This window comes from Harpia harpyja, chromosome 9, assembly GCF_026419915.1.
Source record: "Harpia harpyja isolate bHarHar1 chromosome 9, bHarHar1 primary haplotype, whole genome shotgun sequence".
Lineage (NCBI taxonomy): Eukaryota > Metazoa > Chordata > Aves > Accipitriformes > Accipitridae > Harpia > Harpia harpyja.
This window is the reverse complement of record NC_068948.1, coordinates 23855226-23881220: the sequence shown is the minus strand read 5'-3', so window position 1 is coordinate 23881220 and position 25995 is coordinate 23855226. Positions and strand designations below refer to the sequence as shown.

Genomic DNA, 25995 nt, shown 5'->3' with positions numbered 1-25995 from the left:
TGGGGAGCTGCTGGGTGCTCCCTCCATCTTTCCAGCTTTAACAACAGTCAAGGTATCTGTCTGGAGGGGACTCAGAGTCAGGCGAACTCCTGGACATGTCTCTGCTATCACCATGGGGCCAGCCTGGCCACAGCTCCCCCAAGACTGCATCCAGACTAGCTGCCAGATGTCTTTCGGAGCAGTGCTTCCTCCATTTTAAGCCAGAAGAAAAATCCCAGCAGCTCCTTTCCCTGTAGGTTTCTCAAACCCTGTTGTTGCATGAAGGCACACCAGTGCTGTGCATGAGCTGAGCTGCCATTCATCGTGGTGCCAGTGCTGCCAGGGCCCCGCACTGGCTGCCCTGGCACAGAGGGAGAACGGTCGCAGGGCTGCCTGTGTTACATAGCACCAGGGTGGATTTAGCAATCTCAAATGAAGCTATTGTGAAGTTATTTACCAGTTGTCTTGTCAAGAGAGATCACAGTGTGGTCAAGATGAAAGTGTTTGAAATATTTACCTGTTTACATGGTCTTGGAATGGAAAACAAGTTGAAAACGAACAAAAAAACCCCCACAAACCTCCAGCCCAAAACCCTGTTGGATTATGTGTTGGGACAGTGGCTTGCAGGTGGGGTCGGAGGAGATGCCACTGCGCCTTGCACCGCTGAGCACCCACCCATGGGTAGGCTTCCTCCTGCCGCAAATAACCGACTGGATGATGCACTGATGGCTCCTTCCCACCGCAGCCCTCTCCTCTCACTCTTCCACAGTGTACTCTATTTAATAAAAAAAAAAAAAAAAAAGGGAAAAATAAATTTAGCCTTTTGTAAGATTAGATGTTTCTATGTATTTTAATAATTAAAAAAAAATCCTGTTTTGTAACAAAACTTATTTTAAATAAACTGTTAAAGCCAGTCCTCCTGCACTGCTCTTATTTCCCTGCAGCAGGTTTGAGCCCTGCTCGGAGTGGGTGCTCCCTCCCCATTGCTGCTTGCACAGCATCTCTCCACAGCTGGAAAAGCCCATTAACTCCCTCCCACAAGCCTGCCCATACAGCGCCCCCCCCCCGCTCCAGTTTGCAGCTATGGAGCTCCCTTAATTAGCAGGAGATTGAGTTGTTAAACCCTAAGTAAACCCCAGCACTGCACCATCTTGCTTCATCTCATGCTTCTCCCAGCTCTGTGGGCTGGAGGAGCTTTTTCACACCTTGGTTGACTCCAGGCATGGGATTATCACCAGAGAGCCCCCAGGGTGAGGCAGCAAGCAGCTGCAGTGCAGGCAGGACACACATAGTGAGTTTTGGGGTGCTTGCAGCAGGCAGCATCTTCAGCCCCGGTCCTGCTGTCCTGCAATGGCCTCTTGCTGTGTGAGCCACCATGAGATCCACCTCCTCCAGAACCATGGAGCAGAGCAGGATACTCACCTTTGGTCCTAAAACTTGACTGTGTTTGGATGAAGTATCAGCAAGGTAGGGGTTGGCTTTAGCTTTCCTGCTGGCCCCACTATACACTCCCACATCCCCAAACACCAGTGCCTAGCTCAGCTCACAGAAAGAAAACCACATAGGCAAGGCACTGCCATCACACCAAGATCTGCATCAGGCCAGGGAGAAGTACAAGCCGCAAACGATGACATTGCTCTCTGATGTTGCTCTTTGGGCTGGGAACTACCCAGCAGAGTGAAACCTCCCCCAGGGTTTCAGCAAGCCACCTGGCTACTGCTGTCTCTCCGCCTCGCTCACCACATCCACTTACTCACTGCAGCCTCCCAGCAGGGTGAGAATGGCCAGCTTCCCCACAGGACACGCAGGGACCAGAGCCCTGCTTTCCCTGGATGCTCCCAGCCAGGAGCTGTGCCAAGGTGAACAAACAGTACTTCAAGAGATTCAGGCATTTAACACAACTTTTTTAAAAAAGTTACAAATCTTTTAATAAAATTTATTATAAGTTACAGTTTCCTGGAGAACAGGCTCCAGTGTATAAAATGGGAGACAGGCTGGGAGGAGCAGGGGAAGCACCAACAGGAACCTCTTTCCCAACAGGAAAGAAGAAAGAGGGACAGAAAGGTTCTGACAGACATTTATTGGAAAAAAAAAAACCCTTTAAGAGCAGTCCAGTGGATATAGAAAGACATTAGTCCATGTCCCTCCACCATCCCAAATCCCTACCCCCAAAGGCAAACACATACGTTAAGTCCTGTTTAAGTCACATATTTTAACAGATCCAGGTAGACCTCAGTTCCCAGCAACAGTCTGAAGATAATCATCTTCTGCAGCCCAGGGTGCCAGCAGGGATTTCTGAGAAGCCAAGAGACAGCCTCCTCTCGATACAGGTCCTTGGGACTACGCACCAGGCACAGTGGCACAGTGTCCTGGCTCATGTTTGATGAAGCAAGCTAAAGGGGCCAGTCCCACATGGCAGTTGAAGTCCCTTCTGTAGGGAAAGGGCACTCCACCCCCCAGCAGGCTTTTGTGGGGTGGATGCTGCAGTCCTCAGCGTGCCACTCAAAGAGAGCAGGGCCAGCCAGCCCCAGCCCACAGAGCCAAGCGACAAGAACTGACAGCACACATGGGTGAAGGAGGGGTGACAGCAGTCTGAGCCCTCCCATCAGGGAAAGGCCAGCACACAGAGACAGAGCAGCTGAGAGCTCAGATGAAGAGCTGAAATGAAGCTGCTTCCCTACAGGGGCTTTGCAGGGCCCACCAACAGCCAGGTCCCCTCACACAGCACAGATGTCTCTCCACTCAGGTCCTCCATCCAGCCCGTAAGGCACCAGGGCTGGGCAGGTGACCAGCCAGTGAGATTCCACTTCCCTACCGTGCTGGGGTGGGGGGGGAGATGGGCACAGAGAGAGGTGAAATCCAGCTGGGCCAAGAGCAGAAGGGAGCTTGGCCACCTGTGTTTGCACGTGAGGAGGCGATGGCTGTCACTCCAGGACAGCCATGAGGAGATGCAGTTCCCGGAAGGCACTACCATGGCGGCCACTGAGCCCAGACTTGTTCTTGACGATGTTGCTGATGTTTTTCAGCTGCTTGTAGCACAGCTTGCATTTATGGAGCCTGCAAAAAACAGACAGCAGACACAGCGTGAATCCTCAGCTGCTGAACAGATGTGGTTGTTTCCTGTAGTGCCAAAGATGCAACTCAAGCAGGAGAGAAAACACAAGCCCTGCAAGTGGCCTGGAAGAGGCTGAAACGTGAGCATGGCTCTGCAGAAACACCATGTATTCAGCCCACATCCTGATGACACAGGAGAATGGCATCCACATAAGGGCTCTTTCACTCCTCCCCTTTGGCAGTAAAGTCCAAGGAGGGAGGAGGTGCTGGTTTTGGAGGGCCAATTCTCAGAGCAGAGCTATCCTGTGAATAAACTGGAAATCCAGGGCCTGGCTGACAACTCATGTGTCTTGTGAGGTAGAGGGTGAAGCCACAAGGTGGTTTTACTCCTGACATAATCACACTTTGTTGAGGTATGACTCAATACACAGTGACAGAGGGAAAAGCAGCCCTTGGTCTTTTTCTCAGAGCAGGAGGGTTTGGTGTTTGCAGACAAAAGGGAAGGCATGCCCAGTCTAGTATCACAAGGAGCAAAGCTCACCCAAGAGAAAGGCTGGTTCAAAAAGGGAGCAAGTGGAGGTAAGTGCCTCACCTTTCCTCTCTGGTGATGTCCACTCCGACAGAAGGTGGTGCAGCGAGGATGTCTGTGATCAGTGGCAGGAATCTCTGGAGAATGAGTTTCAGGGAGGTGCAGCCAGTCTGCACGTAACTGAAAAACAAACAGAGAATTGGGTCCCACTTGAATTTCATTCCTGTCCCCCCAGCACATAGCCCTCACTCACATCCAGTCACTGGGGATAATCTACTCAGACGACCCCCACTCCACCACGTGGAACCTGGTAAGGAGAGCAACAGCCAAGTACCAACACTATCTTGGTTCACGTCAAGACTGACAAAGTGAGCCCTTTTGAAAGGTCCTGGCACATACCCTGCAGAGTGGGACCTTTCTGCTCAAGAGCAGAGATGTCCTGCCGAGGGGACTTGGCAGAAGCCTCTCTCCCAGTAGGAAGGCAGAAACTCCATCTTAAGAGAGAGGCTGCATTTTTTTGCCACTAATGATGAGGTTCAAAGCAGTCTTCCAAGTGACCCCAAGGCTGTTGCAGGACTTCATTCCGCTTGTCCCAAGCTGACCGTTTCATGCCCATCAGCACGCAGAGCCCACTTGTTTCACATCGATTTGACCCCTCCTGGCTGCCAGAGCTGCTTTCAGTCCAACACACCTACGCCAAATCTCAACATCCTGCTCTTCTTGCCCGTGCATACTTTCCATATCTTTTCCCACACACACTTGGCAGCTCCATTGCTCTTTTCCAGGCATCGTATCGGCATTATACTGTATCTGCTATGATTTTTCAGGATTTTCTTTCAGCTACAAAATACCCAGTGGAGCTCTCCTATGAATATCCACACCTTGTCCCTCAAGCATATACATGTTCTTGGGGCCTCACCTTTCATATTTACTTTGGAGTAGTTTTTCTATCTGCGGCAGGATAATAGTACACAAATCCAGCTTCCAGAGAGACCTGAAAAGAAAAGGACGTGTTCTGAGACCAGAGACTGAGACTTTACAAGGCTGAGTTGACACAAATAATGCTTTCTGGCAAAAAAGCCCAGGCAGCAACACTCAGGTTTACTGAGCAAGTTCACTGACTCCCCCTTGTGATAGAAAGTGGCAGGTTCTGACATATTTTATTGATTCTCAGCACAATCACTTTATGAAGCCCCAAGACTTCGATATTCCTTGCAAGAAATCATTTGCCTACAGAAAGGCCCCATACAACTCCAGCAGTTACTGGCACTGCAGACTTGAAGATCTGACTATGAGCACGTGCATTTCACGCTGCCATGGCCACGAGGCAGCTACAATGCAGCGCTCCCAATACCCAGCCAGATGGTTCTCGGGTATCCCAGGGGCTGCCCCCACCCAGGACTCACGCTTTTTGGTTGACAATATTCAAGAGGTCCACAACAACAGACAGATCGTTGATCGCCACTGCAGAGTCCACAGAGTTCTGATAGAGAAGGGGAAGAAGTAGTCATCTATGACAAAGCTCAAACTGGCTAGGCTAATGCAATATCAAGTGCCACTTTTCAAAAACAAGGTAGAGGAAACATTGAGTTGGCTAGGGAAGAGAAGATAACTCTCACATGAGAAAGTTTTCTCCGTGTTTCTTTGTGACCATTCAACTGCAGGTGGGACACAGCAGCACTCTGAGGTGCACCCCTGGGGATAAAAGCTGTGACACCCTGCATTTTGTGTGAGAGGCAGAATCAGCCCCAGACAAGCCAAAAGAGCTGCTCAGCTGCTCCCCTCATGAGCCTCAAGTATTCTCCATATCCTTGCCTTGATGTCACCAGTGCTCCATACAGCCCGCACGGTGTCCAGATTCTTGTGGCGGCTGGTGAGCACTACACACATGGTCTCATGGCCTTTCCTGATCTGGGACATGGCTTCCTCATCCACGAGCTCAGCCTGGCTTTGGTTTTTCACAGCCTGAAAGTACAGACACCAACAGAGCAGCAATAATAGAGCAGGATGGCACAGAAGGGTAGGAGCTTTCTCTGGCCTAGGTGAGAGCTGATTTTGGCATACAGAGTGCCAGTAAATACCAACTTCCTTGCAGATTGTTTTAAAAGCATTTTGAAATGGAAATGCTCAATTTGTTCTGATTTTACTTACTACGTCAATCACAAACATGTTTTGAGCTTTGGAAAAACTCTCAAAATTAAAAAAATGTAAATTAAAAGTAAGTTTTCAAAACCAATATATTTTGATTAAGAAATGATTTCATGTAAACCCTTTTTTTTAATGTGAAACATTCATCTGAAATCGGCAAATTTTATTACAAAGCATAAATCTTACACAATTATTAGGCTGTCAATTTGCCCAAGCCGTGCTGGAACCACTACTTCCTTTGCTCACATTCAGGGCTTGGGATCATCAGGATGCTCTGGTCCTTCTCCCTTTTTGGGACAGGGAATACCCTCCCAAGAGAAGCCAGAGGCCTCCAAGATGCAAGAGGCAAAGATTCCTGTGAAATAATTATGTATGTGTAATGGCAGACACCAATTTTCTAAATGAATCACTGTCTAGCATATGGAATTGTTCGGTGTCTCTGTCTCATCCCTCGCGCTCTGCTTTGATAACACATTCTTCGTGAGCATGGATCAAGGTTGCTGTGTTCACATCAGCCTGCTGTCATTCACAATGGGGCTGGGTCCAGCAATCCTGAGGTGATAATTCCACAGGAACTGCAAGTCAAAGCAGTTGGGAGGCAGGAGAGTAAGCTGGCAGGGGAAGCACCAAGTGAGCAGAAGGAAAGCAGGAGGTAACATGTTCTTATTCAATAGGGAGGACTGCAGGCTGCAGAAAGCACCTAAGACACTTCTGCACCTCACAGGACCCCCTTTCTGATGCCGCCTAATACAGACACTGGCTGGAAACTTTTGTTCAGAGATACTTACTGGTAGAAAGTCAGAGGCCTTCAGGCCAATGGGCTCATTCCTGGCTGCAGGAATCACCGACGGCTCTGTTCTGGTCAAAGGAGTTGAGGAGGCAATCAGTGGCCTCTGAACCGGATCAGGCTGCAGGAGAAATTGGGATAAAAGCTCTAGCAGCAACAGGCTGGCCCTAGTCTGATGTTCTTCTTTTCCCGACCCACCTTCCTCTCACAGCAGGGTCCTAATGCAGAAGCAGTCTCCAGTTTGCTAGCGTAGTTTAAGACCCAATAAAGTATCTCTCAGGTACACGCCAAGATGTAATTGAGGTTTGCAGAGAACATGGAGATGCCCCAGCAGAAGTGCCAAGTGCTGTCATTGTTACCAGCATCTAAAATTAGGGCAATGTGCTGTGGCCAGCCTGAAGGCTAAGACAGAATTCTAAAGAAGCCAGTATAATGTATCGTGGCCCATCAGCTGCTTGCAATTTTGGCAACAAAATAGCCTCAGTTCAAGCGCTTGCAGAAATCTGGCACTTGGTTCTCTTCAGAGTGCCCCAATTTTGAGATGCAAGGAGAAACACCACTGCAAGTGTGAGAAGCAAACAAAAGCAATGGAGCCATCGCCTGTTGGAGGACTGATCTTCAATTCTACTGCTCAGGCAAGACACATGGCAGGACAAAGACTGGAGCTGCACTTCTACTGCTCTTCAGTAAAGGAATCAGCTTGATCAGAAATTATAGCGTCTCCAGCACTCACATATCTTTCACAGCGGGAGCGTGAACAGCTATTAACAGATCATACAGTACGTACAAGTTCTTGCTTCAGCAATGGGGTCTGGACATCTGCAGCTTGGCTGGGCTTCACTGCTTCCTTTGCAGTTACAGGATCTACCAAGATGGAAAGAAGTGGGAAAGCAGAAACTGACTATTTCTTTCAAGGGAAGTTGAGAGCAAAGGTTCTATATAGCTAGACTACAAGTAGTCATTTCTGCAGACATGCAACTCTCCCTCTTTTGAGGGCCATTAACCTCATTACCACCAAGGGGCCATTTTCATACTCACCATCCTCAGGAGGGGCTGGAAAGGGCTCATTGTTTCGAGGAGGAGTTCGACCTACAGAAAGAGAGGAAAAAAAAAAAACAAAACCAAACACAAACGAGGGAGCATCCAAGGCTACAGATTAGCAATAAGTCAACCTTGGAGCTGGGAGATCTCCAACAACTCCACAGATTAGGGTAATCAGTGATACAGCAACCAGAGTTATCTCCTTTAGACCTTGATGCTATTGTTGAGTTTAGTCAAAGGCTTTCAGCCTTCATGGATGGGAGGGACAAAACTGACCCATGTAGTTCATTGCTGCTGTAGAGGTGTGAAGCACAAGAAAAGGCACTGTCACAACAAATTATTTTAGAAAAAAATCACCTCCCACTAAATTGATTTACGTAAGTAAATCAAAATAATGACTATTAATTCCTTAGAAAGAGTATCTCATTTTTCTCATTTACATAAAGATGAGATACAGGCATTGGCACTGTGCCTCCTAAACAACAATCTCTGCTTTAACAAAGCATTTTGCCTTTCCTTCTTTAATGGAGGCTGCTGATTTTATACATATCAAAATTCTAAGCTCATAAAGATCCTGTCACACAGTAGTCCTTCCGAATTAGGACAGGAAGGCAGCGTGCTTACAATGGAGCTCTGTATTCTGAGCCAGGCTTCGACCAGACATCACTGCAACCTAGTAAAGGTGCCACCTTTCAGCAGTTCACCAACATGATCTGTAGTTCAGTGTCCAAGCACAGAATATTAAAGTTTTCTAAACTCTCCCAGTCACAGGTGAAGCCTCTATTACAGTAAGCCAAAGCTCACTTCTACCAAACCAGCTTAGCACCTACAGCTCTAATCCAAACACCACTCAAAAGCACAATAAACCCTGGTACTGACAGATAGCATTCTTGGGCTGAAAGATCTCTTTGTAATCCTCCGGGTTCTGGATCTCAGCCTTTGATTCCTTCTCATCCCGGTCATCTTCACTGCTGGGACTGCGCCTCTCACTCTCCGAGTTGTGCTTCACTCTGCTGTGGAAAAAGAGATGCTGTCAGGGCAAGCCATATGGACTCTTTCAGAGAGAGCGAGAGCACTAAGCTCCTTGTACATTTCCTTAAAATCTTGAAATTCAACAAGCCAGCAGATCCCCTTACCTTTGTGCCTTGCTGCAGCTAGTTGAGGGCCTGTCATAGATGCGGCGAAGGGAGGACCCTGTGGGGGTAGGTGGCACAAAAGGCTCATCATCCCTGATCAGCCCATGAGGAATAGAATCCGACTTTGTCACTCGGCTGAGATCCACAACGAAGGAAGAGACTGTGCTTTGCGCAAAGGAAACTCCTATCTGCAGAGGCAAAAGGTCAAGGTAATTCACCAGGGATCAGGGTGCACGCCTGCCTTTTTGAGAATAGGCATGACGGAGTGACCCTGAGCAACCATGCTTGAGGATTTCTCAGTTGAGTGCTTTGGCTTTTTCAATTCGAAGCTGCCAATGTTTTATGAAAGGCTATGATAAAACTTTTGCCGAGCATAGTTTCTAAATACTGATCAAACCAAGTCCCAGTTCTTTCCTCCAGAAGGCAAAGAGAGATGAAGTGGAGGACAAGGCTGCTGAAAGCAAAAGCACACAAGCTCTGTCTAAGCGCTGGGCACATTGCAAGCCCTGGCCACGTATAGTCTGACACGAGCTTAAAGGTCAGAAGGCCTGCAAGGAGGCAGGAGGATTTTATCTCGTGTTTTGCAGCCACCTCCCCCAGTCCCAAGGAGCAGTGGCTTACCAGCTGGTTGTTGCAGATAGATAAGTCAGCGACTTTTCCCCAGTTCACCAAGACCACATCAAAACAGCGCTCTGGCTCCCAGCCGTACACACGCAGCGAATCCTGGAAGCCACTATACAAGCAGCAGCCATCTGGGTTGAAGAGCACACACCTGGGAGGAAGGCAGGTAGAGAATTAGGCCCAGCTTTCCAACCTTGCTCAGTCCCACAAGGACCCCAGGGCTGTATCTCTGACTTCACTGAACACCTCCAGCCCCATCCCTAACAATGAACCTACTGATCTGCTGTTCACCTGGTGGGCCTGTGCAATGTCTCCAGCAGCCCAAACTTCTCCCCAGTAAAGTCTCTTTCAGGAAATCCTCCCTTCACCCCCACTTTAGTCTCTGCCTAGTACACTGCAGTAGGAATTTAATATACCTGACAGGAGTAGCCTCTTCTTCAATACAGCTCACAACTTGAAACTTCTCCAAGTCCCAGAACCGAAGAGTCCTGTACACAAAACAGAACAAAAATCAGAGAATCAAGAATCATTTAGGTTGGAAAAGATCTTTAAGATAATCAAGTCCAACTGTAAATTTAACACTGCCAAGTCCACCACTAAACCGTGTCCCTAAGCGCCACATCTACAGGTCTTTTAAATACCTCCAGGGATGGCGACGCCACCACTTCCCTGGGCAGCCTGTTCCAGTGCTTGACAACCCTTTTGGTGAAGAAATTTTTCCTAATATCCAATCTAAACCTCCCTTGGTGCAACCTGAGGCCCTTTCCTCTCGCCCTATCGCTTGTTACTTGGGAGAAGAGACCGACCCCCACCTCACTACAACCTCCTTTCAGGTAGTTGTAGAGAGTGATGAGGTCTCCCCTCAGCCTCCTTTTCTCCAGGCTAAACAACCCCAGTTCCCTCAGCTGCTCCTCATAGGACTTGTTCTCCAGACCCTTCACCAGCTTCGTTGCTCTTCTTTGGACACGTTCCAGCACCTCAATGTCTTTCTTGTAGCGAGGGGCCCAAAACCAAACACAGTATTCGAGGTGTGGCCTCACCAGTGCCAAGTATGGGGGGGACCACTCATCCCTCTAGAAATCTGCTGTAGGACCCAGTATTGAAATAATAAACTAATAGCTAGAATGACTTTTGCTGTTGCGCACATATGGTGAACCTACACAGAAGGCTAGTCTAGCTAAGATCCATAAATCCAGCCACAGATACTTAGAAGCTCTGGATATGGATAGGTATTTAGAGCTGACCAGAGCTAAGAGGACACCCCGCTAGCTGAGCAGGGCTGCTTGCTGTTCAGATAGGATGTCAGCTGGATTAGTGAGATGTTTGAGGCTATTGCATTGTTTTCTAGTATGGCAGAAGGTGCCATCAATTTTGGATGAGAAGGCAAGATCTCCACGTTCTGCGCATCACAGATTTGACGTGCTGCTGGCTAGATGTCAGGCTCTTGCAATGGCAGTTGTGAGTTGTGTAACATTCCCATTTGCTATGTTTGTAAAAGGGAGAGCATCAGGAAAAAGAACTGACATATGCTATTCCCTTCTTTCTCCCTCCTCTTACATACCTGTCAGAGCTGCCAGAAGCCAAAAGGTATTCATTAGGGTGGAATTCAACAACGTTTACTGGGCCGGTATGTCCTGTAAACTCATACATTATCTTCCCAGCAGCCAGATCCCAGAGCTGGAAGAAGGAAAGAACAGAGAGACTCTTGAAAAGACTTAATGTTAGAGAATTCCAATACACTTCGGATTTCCTTGTACTGGCAACCTTCTAACACTTCTTCCTCTCCAAGAACAGACTCAAGTTTGTCAAAGAAAGCAATGATCAGGGAAGGAGTACCGTCCCAGTCACTTAAGGCTGCATTTTTTTCTTTTTTTCTTCCTTTTTTTTTTTTCCAGGCATGCTCTTTTAAATTTTTCATTTAGTTTTAATTCCTAGTTTATCCCCTAGAAGCTTCTGGTATATATTTAGAGACTGGGATAAAATACAGCAGTTCCACCTGTCCCCACAGATTAAATCTCAAAAGTGAACAAACAAAAATCCAAAAGCTCTGAATCCCTTCGCAATTCATTCTTCCTGTGCTCTAGTCTCCACTGAAAAAAACAGAGTGAAATGACTGATCAGTTTATTTCGTATGAAACTCAAAACAAAAATCAGTCCTTTGCCCACATTCCTCCATACCACATCTGAAACAACTGAAGTCACTGCTTCAGTCGATAATTCCTTCTCTTGCTCTGCTCAGTCCTGACAGCAATTTTCAGAATGATAATCATTTGCAGTGTGTATGATAACACACTCCTACTGAGTTAACTGAGCAGAGCCAGAAATTGGTACAGTGAAGCAACGTGCTGTGGACAACACATTCTGTAACATTTACAGAGACAACCGAGGCCAATGTTCAGGTATCACAACTCTACCACTATCAAAACTTGAACCTTCATGTGCATAGAGCCAACGTGTCTGTTGGATAAGTGTATTTCAACATGTGCAGCTCTTTTCTGGATGTTGTAGGCCACTGGACATGATCCTCAAACAGACTGGTACCTGCAAAGCCACAGGGCTCAGCCCGCTGCCTAATGAAATAAAGGTGTTTACGACTGAGTGCTGGTAATGCCTGGTAAAAAGACGATCCCAGCATTCCTATGTGCCACATGCACATAAGGAGAGTGTCACAATAAATTACCTTTACAGTGTGATCATCAGCAGCAGAGGCCAACCATTTCCCATCAGGACTAAAGCGGAGACATCGAACTGCTTCTGTGTGACCCTGAAATGAGAAAAAACAATATTATTATTATTTTTTTTTTTTCCTTCCTTTAGAGGGAATTCTGGCTTTTATCTTTCAATCCTATACAATAAAATAAAACCAAGTAACTGTTTCACAAAGTCCACAGCTTGCAGAATGCTAAACACTACACTGAAGGGCTACAGTCATCCACACTAAATGCATGTAATCTCTCTCATCTAGAGATTTCTGGCATCAGTTTAAGTATGGTAAATACGGATCTGGTTTAATAAGAATCAATTTTAAATTACACAGATTTATGGGTGGTCAGATAGAAGTGCTGTGCCTTTAAGTTGGTTTCTAAATTAAATTAATATACAGCAAGTTCTTTGGGTAGAAAAAGGCCCCAAGAATAGAACCATCTCGGTGCAGAGGGGACTTGCATGGCAATATCAGCCACAGTATAAAGAAACACTCATGGATGCTCCCCATCCCCCACTGAAGCCAACCAGACTGTAGTACATTAACTCCTATGATATCCATTTCATATTCCCATACATTTCACAGAGGCCTGCAGAGGTTTGCCAGGCCACTTCACAAATCATGCAAATCATATTTTCATACTGGAAAACTAAGAAGTTAATTGTACATAATCACTTTAAGGTTTTCTCACAAGTCCTTGACAGGAATCTTTCTCCCCTCTTCACCTGAAAGCCAATGAAGCATTTTACCTTGTACCTGAAGACACAGCCTTTTCTTCTTACATCCCAGAGCTACAGGGAAGAAAAGCAAACAAAAGATATGCTTAGAGCAATATGTGGGGAGCTCAAGAGTCCCGTCAGAACAAGAGCTCTCCCTGTCACCAAGCTGATCGACACTGCAGAATGAAAACACTGAAGGGGCTGTTGAACCTCTGTTTCCTTCAGGGGTATTTCCTAACCTAATTCCCCAAGTAAGAATCACTTCTGTAAGTATTTCTTACTACAGAAGCTCAGTTCCTACAGTCAAATACCAGCCTGATGAAGCAGATGCAATCCACAGCAATCAGGACCTCTGCACTTGCCGACACCAGGTCTCAGCTGGCACCTTACTCAGAGACACATTCCACAACAGAGGAGTCACACTCATGAGCCACCACTGTGAAAATACATGCACGAATTTCACAAGCACTTGCAAATACACCTGCCCACACACATGGAAATGATGATGTACAGCATCTACCAACAGCTTGGCACAAAACATGTTCTGGCACTCTTCAAAACAAAGATGCTGCAAGTAAAGAGGGCAATCTCTAGGGGAAGCTGGGTTTTACCTTAATGTTTGTGTCCAAAGAGCCAGATGCCACAAAGCTTCCAAAAGGATGGAAATCAAGGCTGCAGATATTCGCTTTGTGACCAAGTAAGGTACGAAGAACTGGGAAAAGGAGAAGCAGAGGAGGGAGAAAGAATAGGGAGCAGATATTTAGTAGTCTGTTTTCCCCAGACACCATGCAGAAGTTTAATCATACTATCCACACCATAAAGCACATGCTAATACAACGCACATTAGACACGTTACATATTGTTTATTCATCTGTATACATTATTTTATGGAAATGTTTCTGACTTTACCCTTGCAATGCAAAGAAACAGCAATAGAGGGCCCATGTTCAATGATCCTAAGGAAAGTCCTGTCCTTAGGTGTGAAAACTATGATTAAAACTCCAGAGGTCTCCATTCTGAAAATAAAACTAAAAAGCCACACTTTGAGGCAGCTGTCAGGCAGTGTATCTTTCCACTTGTTACAAAGAGAACAAAATGGAGAGGAAGGAGGAACAGTTTTAGCAAGGAAGTGAAAGGCACATTTGATTGCCTGCATGGTTCACCTTGCAGCTATTAGACAGACCCTTTCCTGGGACTCTGCACCCCCATCCAGGCACAAACCTGACTTCACCTCTTGGGTACCAATATTCGCCCTGGACTCCTTCAATTGCCCCTTGCAAGAAGCATCCCAAAGACCAGGAAAGGACGCTTGGGAAGCATGAGACAAAGAAACGATCACAGTGTTTCAGCAAGTCATCAACCAAGTAACACCCCTTGTAATTCTGGCAACCAGAAGGGACCAGTAGAACTGGTACACCATATCTCTGAAAGCAGACACAAATGCAGAACTCAACTTCGAGGAAGAAAAATTACTCAGATAACAACACGGGCAATCTCTATCATCCGTCATCTGGAACAGTCTGATGATTCCCTGGGCAGAAATTAGCTCTTGAGCCAGACCTGGAGTGGTCATTTGCACAGACACTGGCGCATAGGTTTCCTGTTAAATTCAGCCGGATCAGTTTCTCTCCACTGGTAGAGCCAAACTATTTTATAACTGAACTGATTCTAACTGTCTGAATGACACAAGTGCTTTTTATTATTTATGCCACCTGCTGTTCACCACCTTAGCTCAGCCAGTGTAAGTCTATTTTCATTACACATTCTTTCTATGAACAAGTAGCAACCTATGAGAAATATTCAGTCATTTTATGGTATTCCTACTGGAATGCACTCAAGTGATTCATGATACCTTTGCAAACTTATTCTAGGATTTGAGAAAAATGCAATAAATAAAGAATGACTCAACAGTTGGCCTTTAAAGGGTCAGAGCTTGATGAGTTCATAGCTTTTATGATTTATTAAAAATTAGGTGTTTGTCTATTTATATGGTCATGCAAGAGCAGAAGAGGAGAAAAATCACTTGAGGAAAGAAAGGAAAGTTAGAACCTAAAAAGGAGAACAAGAGGTCAGCAAGCGGGGGATTCCTGGACTTGTGCAGATCCTAATATACTTTAAAATTCCAATCTGATTTTAGATCCTTTTATTAAGGTTGACAATTTTCAGCTGAGACTCTGAATACAAATTCTATATGCCCAGTTACTCTATACATGCATGGAACCTGATCTGGAATATAGATTTCAACACACTTGGGTCAAAACCTAGAAACTAGTTCCTCAAATCAATCTCCACAATACATGTACAAATTTCTGCTCAAGCATGCATACACAGCTCTACAGTCTCAGTAGGAAGTGCATAAAAGCCGTCCAAGAGGGATGGAAATTAAGATGAAAGCAATGCCAGGCTCCTGTTCCTTCTTAAGCTGGGAACCTTCTGGGTCAGCATAGATATTAAGCATAAGGATACTCCAAAAAGCTTGCATTAACAGAAGTGAAAACTCATGGAAACATACTTTTGGCAGCTTCCAGGTCCCAAACTCGAATGGACCCTGACTGGGACCCTGCAACGATGAGCTCCTCATTCGTATTGATCTGTAGGCTCTCAATGGGCGTTGTATGGCCCGTCAAGCTCTGCAAAGAAAGCCATGAGTCACAATTAACAGCTACTGACACAGCCCTGTCCACAGTGGCATTGTTCATACCCCACTGGTAACGGAAGTATGTAGCCATGAGTTGGGACCATCTGGTTGTGCCACTGGTCCTTTTTCCTCATCAGCTACCAGTACGGTAGAGCGCCCAAAAGACCATCACTGCATATAGCACTGTGCACGTATCTTCCATGTTATCCCACTTTCTGGGGCACACTGACTAATTTTTAAAGGATGCATCAACAGAGACATGGGTAGTTAAACATTAGGTGTGGATGCCCAGACAAGGTTGACACATGCTTACATTATAAAAATTATGCTGTGCAAGCACAACAGCACCGTGTTTGCTCTAAATGGGTCACGTAGGTGTCATGAACTGGTTACAAAATCAAAGCAAAAGCAAAAGCAGGACTACTTTGAAACCTTCACATAAGCAAGGAGCCATACATTGCTGCCAGCAATGGGTGTCACAGTGATAACGTGGTGCTATTACTGAAGTATTAACTTGAGGCATAAGGTAGTAATTCACATGTATGCAGTTTCTTTCACCCTTGAGCACCTAAAAGCTTACAAATTACATAAGTATTTTGAAAAAGCCAGTATTTAATTAAAACGTAATATTTAAAACTAGCTCTAGAAAACCAATACCACTACTGCAGAGTTTTTGCTTGTCGATTAAGCAATATTCCATGCTTTACTCCATCCTCAAACAGGTCTTTTTAAATAGCTAAGCTAGCTCTGTGCCCCCCCAACGCATTCAGAGGCTGGGAACACCAGTTGAAAGCTGCCTGTTCTGATGGGGCTTTCTTAGGATTTCACGTGCAACTGAAATCCTCTACATACTCTACAGCTGCAACTGTCACTGCTTAGTGAGAAACAGAGCTCAAACTTGAACTAAGTTGCAATGCTACTTGAAAAGTTCCTCTTCTCCCTCTTCCCCAACACGTAAACATCTGGAATCCTAACAATATAAATGATGAATTTCAGAGGACAAAATATGCAGCACAATCCCAAAAATCAAGATTCTTTTGGTATACAAGAATTGCAGAAGTCCTCAGCAGCTCCAGTCAGTCTCTGCCTCTCAGAAACACCAGCTTCTAACATCTGTGGTTCCCAGGAAGCGCAGGAGAGCTACAGCTCTCTGCTCCCACTGAAAGGGTACGGAGATATTTAGTCCTTCAACCTTCCTCATTGTGGAAGGCAATACTCTGGTTTCAAACGACTGTCATGCCACCACCAATGGCCTGGAAAGACAGAGCGTAACTATGCTATGCAAGAAGCACAACACTACCAAAGGTGAGCAACAACTTTTGCACCCATTTTGACCTCTTCATACAGTAAATAAATGGAAAAATAAAGTACACACATTCCCCTTTTAGCCTTTTTGGTCCTACTTTCCCGACTTCTTCCTCACAAGGTTCACAATGGCTAGCGAAATGCCTTCCGTAACACAACATTACTGTGTGTTAGTTAAACTAGCGACAAGGGACACTTGCTAAAGACGGTTTTCCACAACACCCACTGAAAGCAAAGATGCAGGACAGACATCTGTAAATATATTTATGGTGCGCTTTAGTGGTCACTACTGGGGTAACCCTACTCTTTGTAACACACTGCACCCAGCGTTACTCTTCCCCAGCCTACAGGTAAGTTAGCAAACTATTCTGACAAACTTTGTGCTGACAGTTAGTGACTGTGGGACAGGTGGGTACGCATCCTGCTGGGGATGTTTCCTACTGTGAGGGCAAACTCCAAGGTATAAAACTGGCCCCTGCATCTTGCACTATAAAACTAGCTGATCTCGTACAAAACTCTGCATTTAGTTATTTGTAGCCTGGTAAGAGAAGGCACAATGTTCTGAGCAAGCACTGGTCCAGCTGAAGCAGCCAGCCATCCCAGATTCTCTCCGGACCAGTGGTCTCACCAGTTACCAAATTCTGTCCCTATCTTTAGCTAGAATCCAGTCACCCAGCTTTGTGTTGGTAAACTTTATTCACAAGTCTGACAGGCTACAACCCAGTAATCTTTCCCCTCATTCCCCACCCTCCATACCTCAGAATTAATATTGCCATCCCCCAAAAGTTGAAAACAGGCCTGTTCTTACCATGATGCAGTTGGGCTTGTTAACTGACCATATGTTGACCCGACAGTCATCTCCTCCAGTTGCCAGCAGCCGGCCTGAACTTTTTCCCAGGACTAGTGAGGACACATTGCTGCTGTGAGCCGTGATCTCTTCTGCACAAAACAAAGCAAACTGTTATTACAGACTAGTATAACAATTTTCATCCCATCCCTCCCAAAGGACTAAAAAAATACTCTTCCTCCAGAAAAACTTTCCAGTTTCCACTGGACAAGCTGCAGCAGCCCACTGTTCAGATAAGAAGTCACACTATTATCTTGCTCAAAACAGTCTTTCTTGGCTCTGCCTGCTGTACTTAAGACATTTGCTAACCAAGCTTCACAACTCCAGTGCTCACGTGGCTTACAAAAAGCATCTTCTCTCACTAGCAGCTCGGTAGCTTTTAAAGATTTGCTCAGCTGTGGCAATGCGCTCACAGAAGCTGCATTACCTTCGGTACCCAGGTGGGTCTCAGAAAGCCAAGCTGTCCAAGAAGCTGCAATAACATGCAGCAGCCAGAGTCATCTAGCAAAAGGCTGGCTAATCCCGTTTTAGAAAACAGCAGCAGACTGTCCAACCTGAGAGGAACTGGCAGATTAGCAGCAGTACAGTTTGCTACCTTACACAGAAAAAAAGTCAGACTCAGCAGCAGGGATAGGCGGAGCTCCCTTCTCTGAGCTTTGGCAGAGGCTTTGCTACATTCCCACTATGTAACACCAGTGAAACTTAGCAATGCAAAGTGTGAAACTGTGACAAAGTGCACAAAACAACAAATGCGATTGATGCTAAAAGACTGTTAAACTGGGGGCTGAGGCAAAGCTCTGATACTGAGAGGGCTTCGCAATGACAGAACTCCAAGGAAGCCTCATCATAAAGAAATAAGTTTGGGGCAAAAGAGAAACCAAATTAGCATCTTTGCTTAGATACCTAATTTTCACAACAGATTTTTAAATCCACTCAAATTTTTGGCACGGGCTTTGTGGCAGACATATTTACCAATTTCTTCCTCTTACAGTTCTCTTCTTTGAAAGTTCAGGGGATTTGCATGCCTAATAGTTACGAAACTTGTTTATAAAAAGGCTAGGTAGCAATCAATTCAGCTTTCCTTCAGATTGTTTTGGTGGGAGGAGTAATTTGATCATTTTACACGCAACACTAATCCAAAAGGATATTAGACGGCTGCAATAGTAATTAGAGGTACTTTGATCTCAAGCTCTCAGAGTGCTTTTTTGAAAGCAAAACTGCGCAACTTTCACTTTAGCTGGAGAAACACCTTTCAAATTACAAAGGTAACTGGACCACAAATTACATGAGAAGAGCAAATCTGAAAATATGCTTGTATTGTGTCGAAAGACCCATCTTCCATATGACAATGCTAAAGTAAAGTATGTATGTATACACACACTTGAATGTAACAAACAGTACAATTAGTATTAATAGACCAACTCATTAGTTAAAATTGAAAGGATAGATGCTGAGCATTGCTGGTGAAATGAGTGCAGCAGCAGCTCCCCTTTTTTCCCTCCTCTTGATTTTGTTCTTAACAATATATTGTAAGTTTAAAAGTCATTGCTGAAGCATTCAAGCCTCGTTCATAAAAGGCGGGTTATAACCTGACGCCAGCCTCAGCCAGATAGCCTCATCCGCTCCCCCAGGGAAGCACCAATTTCCTTAAACCCACAAACTTTTTTTTTTTTTTTAATGAAGCATTCGTCACCAGATATCAACCACCAGCTCAGTAATACTAAGCTCCTAATTAGCATCGCTGGAACATTTCTAACATTTGGAACGCCTCTTGCTCTAAAGAGGATGCTAAGATGGGGCAGAGCCTAGCAAAAATGAAGATCAAGAACAACTGCCCACTTAAAGAGACTGGAGATTGATCGACTTCCAACTTTTCCTATAACTAGAGTTTCAGGGATGGGAAGATAACACAGCAAACTGGCTTTCTGCTCAAAAAGATATGAAATTACCAAGTCAGTTATCTCAGCTCCCTTACTGTGTTAGCAGTCAAGGATACTGTATTTCTGCTAGCCATTTTCTAGACCCCAAATCACTGGTCTAAAGCTCGCACTTCTGAATAACTGATCACTTCCCACTGCTTCTGAGCATTCCTCAACAGCCCCTGTGAAATTACTCATCAGTGACCAGGGAAGCAGCTAGAAATCGAGTTGGCAACTGTTTACTGCTCCTTCTGAGGAAAAACAACGGACGTAAAAGCAGCAGATTCTTGCTGTCTCTTGCAAAGCAATTTCAAGAGAATGAGACCTACAGGCCCTGCAAAGATCACCTCATCCCTCCTGCAGCAAAGAGCTCAGTGCACCTCCTGTAACAAGTGAGCAGCAATGAAGGGCAACCCCAAACGGGCTAACCTGACACCGAAGGAACTCTTTGTTGCAGCCTCGGCTCCAAAGGGGGGTTTCCATCACCCCCTTTCTTGTTCTTGTACTAAATGAGAGTAACGTGGGGTTAGCTAGAAATTTAGGATAGCATTACAGCAACTAATCAAAAAAAATACAGGCCATGACCCTTTGACAATCGCAATGACAAGGCCCTATGCTATCCCACTATGCTGCCATGTTGTCAAAAAGGATTTCTGGGAGCTAAAAATTATACAGTCAGCAACGTGGAAAGAAGGCCGGGGCACCCACACCCAAGGCAGGGATTAGCTGGTTCCTATCACAAACCGTCCCTTCCCCCCCCCCCCCCCCCCCCCTTCCAGCCGGGGAAACTCCTCTGCCCTCTCTCGGGAGAGCAGCCCGGCGACACTCACGCAGCTTCCACGCCGTCTTAGTGGTGACGGCCACGGCCATGTCTCACTCCGCGCGGCGTCCCTCCGACGGGCAGGGCAGAAGCGCCTTCCTCCTCCCGGCGAGGCTCCGCCGCCCGGCCCTGCCTGGGCCGCCTCTCCGCCGGCGCGTCCTACCGCCGCCGGGCCATCCACCCGAGCTTCCCCGGCCGCCCTGGAGGCAAAAACAAAAAAATAAACGAACCGCCGGCCGGGGTTACGGCGAGGGCCCCGTCACCCTGGGCCGAGGAGCGGGGAAGGCCGCGCAAGGCGGCAGGGGGCGGGGGCCCCGCCCGCCGCCCGGCCCGGCGGCAGCGCGGAGCGAGGCCTCACCGCTGATGACCATCACGGTAGCGACGCGCCAGCGGGGAGCCCCGCGGGCGGTACCGGGAGAGGGGGGGGCGGGGGCGGGCGGGAAAGCACTCCTCAGGCCGCCGCAGCCTCAGCGGGTGATGAGGAGCAGCGGGCGGCGCCCGGAGCTGCCGGGGGACGCTTGAACGTTGGTGGCGGCGCTCGGCGGGACCCGCCCGGCCGCCCCGGCTCTACCGGCGGCGGCGGCTCCGACCCCCCTCCCAACCCCGGCGGCGGCGCCGCCACCTGACAACCGGCCCCTCACAACAAACCTCGGCCACGCCCCGCCTCCGCCCGGCCGCCGCCAATCAGGGCCGCTGCGCGCCGCCAATCCCCGACGTCGCTGATGCCCGCCGCGCCGAACAGGGCGGTTGTCGGGTTTCTGCACGCCGCTCGGCCAATAAGAACTGAGGGAGGGGCGGTTGCCTTAGCGACCGTAGAGGGGCCGGCCATTGGCAACGCAGCTTCTTGGCGGAGCCTTTCAAGCACGGCCAATAAGGAGGGCGGTGCGCCGCAGCTGCGGGGCCGCCATTTTGCGGCGCGGCGGGGCGGAGCTGGGCCGCCCTGAGGGGCGGTGTCGGAGAGCGGGGCCGGGTGCTGCCGCTTCTCGGCCGGTGCGGGGACTGCAGTGGCCGTTTAGCCTGGAGCTTCCATGGGGGCGGCCGAGAGGCCCTTCCCAGGCTCGCTACTTCAGGGCTCGCCGGCGGCGGGGCGGTTGTGCCCCGGGCTGTGGCCGGTGTGTCTCCAGGAGGCGATTGCCCTCGCCGGGTGTCACGGACGCAGCCCTGGCGGGAGCGGGGCTCCCGCCCCGCCCCCCCCCCGCTTATCTGTATCTTTTCGCCAGGCAACGCCGGTACCGGCTCCTCTGACTCTTGCTACCCCCCGGCGAGTCAGCCCCACCGGGGCCACGGGTCGTTTTTCCTCCCAGGGGAGCCGTGCTGGGTTCTTCTTTGGCTGCTTCTCTAGCTGATTTATGTGCTAATCTGTTCCCTACAATCTCTTTCGCATTCTCTGATTGATGTGCTTTACAGTGCATGATTGCTACTGCAGTTGGTTTCTGAACTGCTTGTAATAAGTGCAAAACTTCTTCTTTATATTTAATGTTGGACCCCTGAGAGGATAATAATCCTCTTTCTTTCCATAAAATCCCATGGACATGGACCACACCAAATGCATATTTCGAATCAGTCCAGATATTTACTTTCTTTTCTTCACTCAATTCTAGAGGCCTTCTCAAAGCCACTAATTCCGCCTTCTGAGCTGAAGTTGTGCTCGGCAAAGCGTTGGCTTCTATAACTGATTTTTCAGTTGTTACCACATATCCTGCATAGCGGATTCCATTTTCAACGAAACTGCTATCATCTGTGTACAATTCCCAGTCCGGATTGTCCATCGGTACATCCGTCAGATCCTCTTGACTGGAATATACATATTCAATGGTTGTCAGGCAATCATGTTCCAGTTGTCCTTCTTCCTGTACAGAACTCAGAAAAACTACAGGATTAGTTAAGTTAGTGGTTTTGAAAATCACATTATCTTGTTCCATTAAAATTACCTGATATTTCATCATTCTGCTTGGGGAGAGCCAATGGCCCCCCTTTTGCTCCGGCACTGATATCACCATATGTGGCACATATACCACCATCATTCTTCTCAAAGTCAATTTTCAAGCCTCCTGTATTATCATCACAGTGGCTGCTACTGCTCTCAAACAAGCAGGCCAGCCCTTACTTACAAAGTCCAATTGTTTGGAAAAATATCCAACCGGTCGCTTCCAACTTCCCATCTTCTGAGTCAGCACTCCCAGTGCAATGTGTTGTTTCTCATGTACAAATAACTGGAAGTCTTTAGTCAGATCCGGAAGTCCCAGGGCTGGTGCTGTCATCAGGGCCTGTTTTAGATTCTTGAAAGCTCTCTGCTGATCTGGACCCCATTCAAATGGTGGACCTTTAAGAGCTTCATATAATGGTTTAGCCAACAGACCATAGTTCATTATCCATAGCCGACACCACCCAGTCATTCCCAAAAAGGTTCTCAATTCGTGGGTATTTCTCGGCTCCGGGATACTGCAAATTGCTTCTTTGCGGTCTGTTCCCAACTGTCTTTGCCCTTGTGAGATTTCAAAACCCAGATATATCACAGTCTGTTTTGCTGTCTGGGTCTTAGTTCTAGAGACTTTGTACCCGCTTAGCCCCAAAAAGTTTAAAAGATCAATTGTTACCTTTATACACACTGGTCTCGCTTCTGTCGCTATCAATATGTCGTCTACATACTGTAGGAGCAAAAGTCCAGGTTTGGGACCATCTCGTTTCCACATCTCAAGTTCTTTTGCTAATTGGCTCCCAAAAATTGTTGGACTGTTCTTGAATCCTTGCGGCAATCTTGTCCATGTCAATTGTGTTTTTCGTCCTGTTTTTGGATTTTCTCACTCGAAAGCAAATAATTTTCGACTTCCTTCTTCCAGGGGTATACAAAAGAAAGCATCCTTCAAATCAAGCACTGTAAACCACTGGTGATTCTCCCCTAGAGCTGTTAAAAGTGTATATGGATTGGCCACTACAGGATGTATATCTTTCACTATCTGATTTATCGCCCTCAGATCCTGTACTAATCTATAGTCTCCTGATGGCTTTTTCACTGGTAAAATTGGAGTATTATATTCAGATTCACACTCCTCTCAAATTCCATATTCCAAAAATTTATCAATTAATTTCTTGATTCCCAATCTAGCCTCAGGTTTAACTGGATACTGCTTTAATCTCACTGGCTTCACATTTTCCTTCAGTTCTACCTTTACAGGCTGTGCCATTTTAGATTCTCCAGGTATCTCTGTGTTCCAAACTGTAGGGATCACAGCATCATCAACTTCTTGCGGCATCTCCTGAATCTTAACCTTCTCCTGTATCATCAGTATTTCTCCTGTCTTTGATTCTGGTATTTTTAAAAGAATTTCTCCTCCCTCAAAAGCTATCTGTGCGTTTAATTTGGATAACAAATCTCGACCCAACAAGGGTATCAGACATTCTGGCACATACAAAAATTCATGTGTAATTGCCTTATTTCCAAATTTTAAATCAAGGGGTTGAAAGAATGGTCTATTTTCCTGTTTCCCAGTCGCTCCAATTATGTTAGCTGTTTTATTTCCCAATTTCCCTTTATAAGTATTCAAAACAGAATATACTGCTCCCATATCAACTAAAAATTCAACTTTATCATTTCCCAGCTTAATTGTAACCAGAGGTTCAGCTGGGTTCCCCTCCAGTCCCCTTCATTCATTTAAAGTCATCATTTTTGCAGCCTCTTGCTGACATGTTTGCAATTTAGGGCAATCCTTTTTCCAATGTCCATCCTCCTTACAATATGCACACTGATTCATTCCTAGAGGTGCATTAGGTTCCCGGTTACCAAAGTTTCTAAAACCTCCTCTTCCCCGAGCTCGTCCTCTTCCTCTTGCTGCATTCCCTGTTAAGACAGCTATTAATCTACTGTCTCTGATCTTTTTTTTTTCTTTTCTTTGCTTTTCTTCCTTCTCTCGATTATTATAGACTTTCCATGCTGTTTCTAACATTTTATTTAAATTTCTTGAATCCTCTCCCTCCAATTTTTGGAGTTTTCGCCTTATATCAGGCGCTGACTGCCCCATAAAAATCAAAGCCAATTGTTGTTGTTCTGCCTCTGTTTCCAATTTCAAATCAGTATATTTTCTAGCAGTTTCCTTCAATTTTTCCAAAAACACAGAGGGAGATTCATTTTTATCTTGCTTTATCTCATATAATTTAGACCAATTCAAAGCTTTCGGCATTGCATGCTTTACTCCATACAATACCCATTTTTGATATCGAGTTAACCTTCTCCTGTGGTCTCCCCACTGGGGATCTCCCGAAGGAAAACTCTGTTCCAAAGTTCCAGAGAGCATTTCATTCATAAGTGCTGCCTCTGCTTGTGCTTTTCCAGTTTTTAATACCATCTGTTTTTCAGTATTACCCAATAAATTATTCTCCCTGACTCAATACTCCTTTCCCGTGAATGTGAGGGAGAGAGATCCTGCTCCTCCCTTGGTGGGGCTATTTCTAATTCTAGTTCCATTTCATCTTCTTTTGGTACTGTACATCTAATGCACCTCCTTCCAATACCACAAGCTGAACAACAACTCAGCTTTCTTATTTTCTGAAGTTAATGTCATCACCAAATTGTCTCGACTAATTAACTTGCATTCTTTTTGCCAATCCATTCTCTGCCTCAAATAAAAGAACAGATCCACATATGGCACTTCACTCCATTTACCCTCTCTCCTACAAAATAACATTAACTGTAATATAGTATTATAACTTAAAGTTCCATTTGTTGGCCATTTTTCCTGATCTTCCAAAACATACAAAGGCCACCAATGATTATAATATTCAGTCATTTGACTTTTACGTAAATCATCATGTAATTCACTCCAATGTGCCAATAAACATCCCAATGGTGATGTTTTCGGTATCTTTTCATCAGTGGTTATATTTCCCATACTCTTACTCTTAAATAATTTGGCTAATGCCATTATACTTATATATCAAATACCAAATGCACCAAATATCAAATATCAAAGTTCCAAATATTAATAACCAAATATCAAATGCCAAATATCAAATATCGAGTATCAAATACCAAATACCAAACAAATGCAAATGACAATTGTCCCAAATACACAAATGTCCAACCCAGCAATAGCTTTCGCTTATGACTTACGGGCAGACGCCTAGGCTTCTACACAAACGGGTACCCTCTGAGCCCCAACCCTGCGAAGCTTTCACCGCGCCTTATGGGCAGGCTATCCAAACAAATTCCAAAGAAGAAGTGCCTTACCCTTTCTCCAGGGAACGTTGCGAGGAGCTTTGTGAGTCGAGAGCGATGGTTCCCCCCCGAGAATCCCTCAGTGCCGGCTGGAGTTCGATCACCACTCGATCTCGTCCAGTCTCACTTGCAAGGTCCCACCTGGGTCACCAAAACTGTTGCCGAAATCCAGAATAAAACTCCTTAACAATGAGAAGTTAAGAAGCAGGCACTCCTTTATTGCAGCGCTGGGCACACGGGGGATCGCTCCACCTATCGTGTGCATCTGTCTGGTTTAACTATGCAGGTTAAATGCACACCTGTTATACATATTCACTAGATTTCTGAGAAATGTTATACATAATCATTAGTTTTCCGGGAAACTATTAACATATGTAAATGTCCTTTACGCAAGCGCAGTGAAGGTCTCTGGTGGTCTTCAGAAGCCCTCTGGTGGTCTTCCATAGTCTTCCTCACTTGTCCACTTCTTGACCTCTCTTAGGTGATTCTGCGCAGTACGATTCTCACCATCATCTATATTAGTTTACATAAAAATG

The 25995-nt window shown here is 46.2% G+C and overlaps 1 protein-coding gene across 5 annotated transcripts; it reads right to left on the bottom strand.

The window, feature by feature from the left end:
* Positions 1 to 221: 221 nt before the first annotated feature.
* KATNB1 (katanin regulatory subunit B1) lies at positions 222 to 20912 on the bottom strand. Of its 5 annotated transcripts, none has more exons than XR_008236598.1 (21): positions 20606 to 20857; positions 20258 to 20447; positions 17470 to 17600; positions 15231 to 15348; positions 13330 to 13430; positions 12749 to 12790; positions 11976 to 12059; positions 10857 to 10972; positions 9712 to 9783; positions 9296 to 9446; positions 8675 to 8862; positions 8418 to 8551; positions 7536 to 7586; positions 7285 to 7361; positions 6499 to 6618; positions 5378 to 5527; positions 4969 to 5045; positions 4482 to 4556; positions 3626 to 3742; positions 2166 to 3036; positions 222 to 754 (listed from the first exon to the last, which is right to left on the bottom strand). XR_008236598.1 is itself a non-coding variant. In XM_052796504.1 (21 exons), exons 4-21 carry the CDS (start codon positions 17470 to 17472, stop codon positions 2904 to 2906), a joined length of 1809 nt encoding a protein of 602 aa, XP_052652464.1. In that variant the 5' UTR covers positions 17473 to 17600; positions 17936 to 18062; positions 20258 to 20447; positions 20606 to 20856; the 3' UTR covers positions 2045 to 2903. The 5 variants fall into 5 exon arrangements, 4 of the variants coding, with proteins under 4 accessions (XP_052652464.1, XP_052652462.1, XP_052652463.1 ...); XM_052796504.1 differs by lacking the exon at positions 222 to 754 and adding an exon at positions 17936 to 18062 and having other exon boundaries at positions 2045 to 3036; positions 20606 to 20856; XM_052796502.1 differs by lacking the exons at positions 222 to 754; positions 20606 to 20857 and adding an exon at positions 20896 to 20912 and having other exon boundaries at positions 2045 to 3036.
* Positions 20913 to 25995: the final 5083 nt, after the last annotated feature.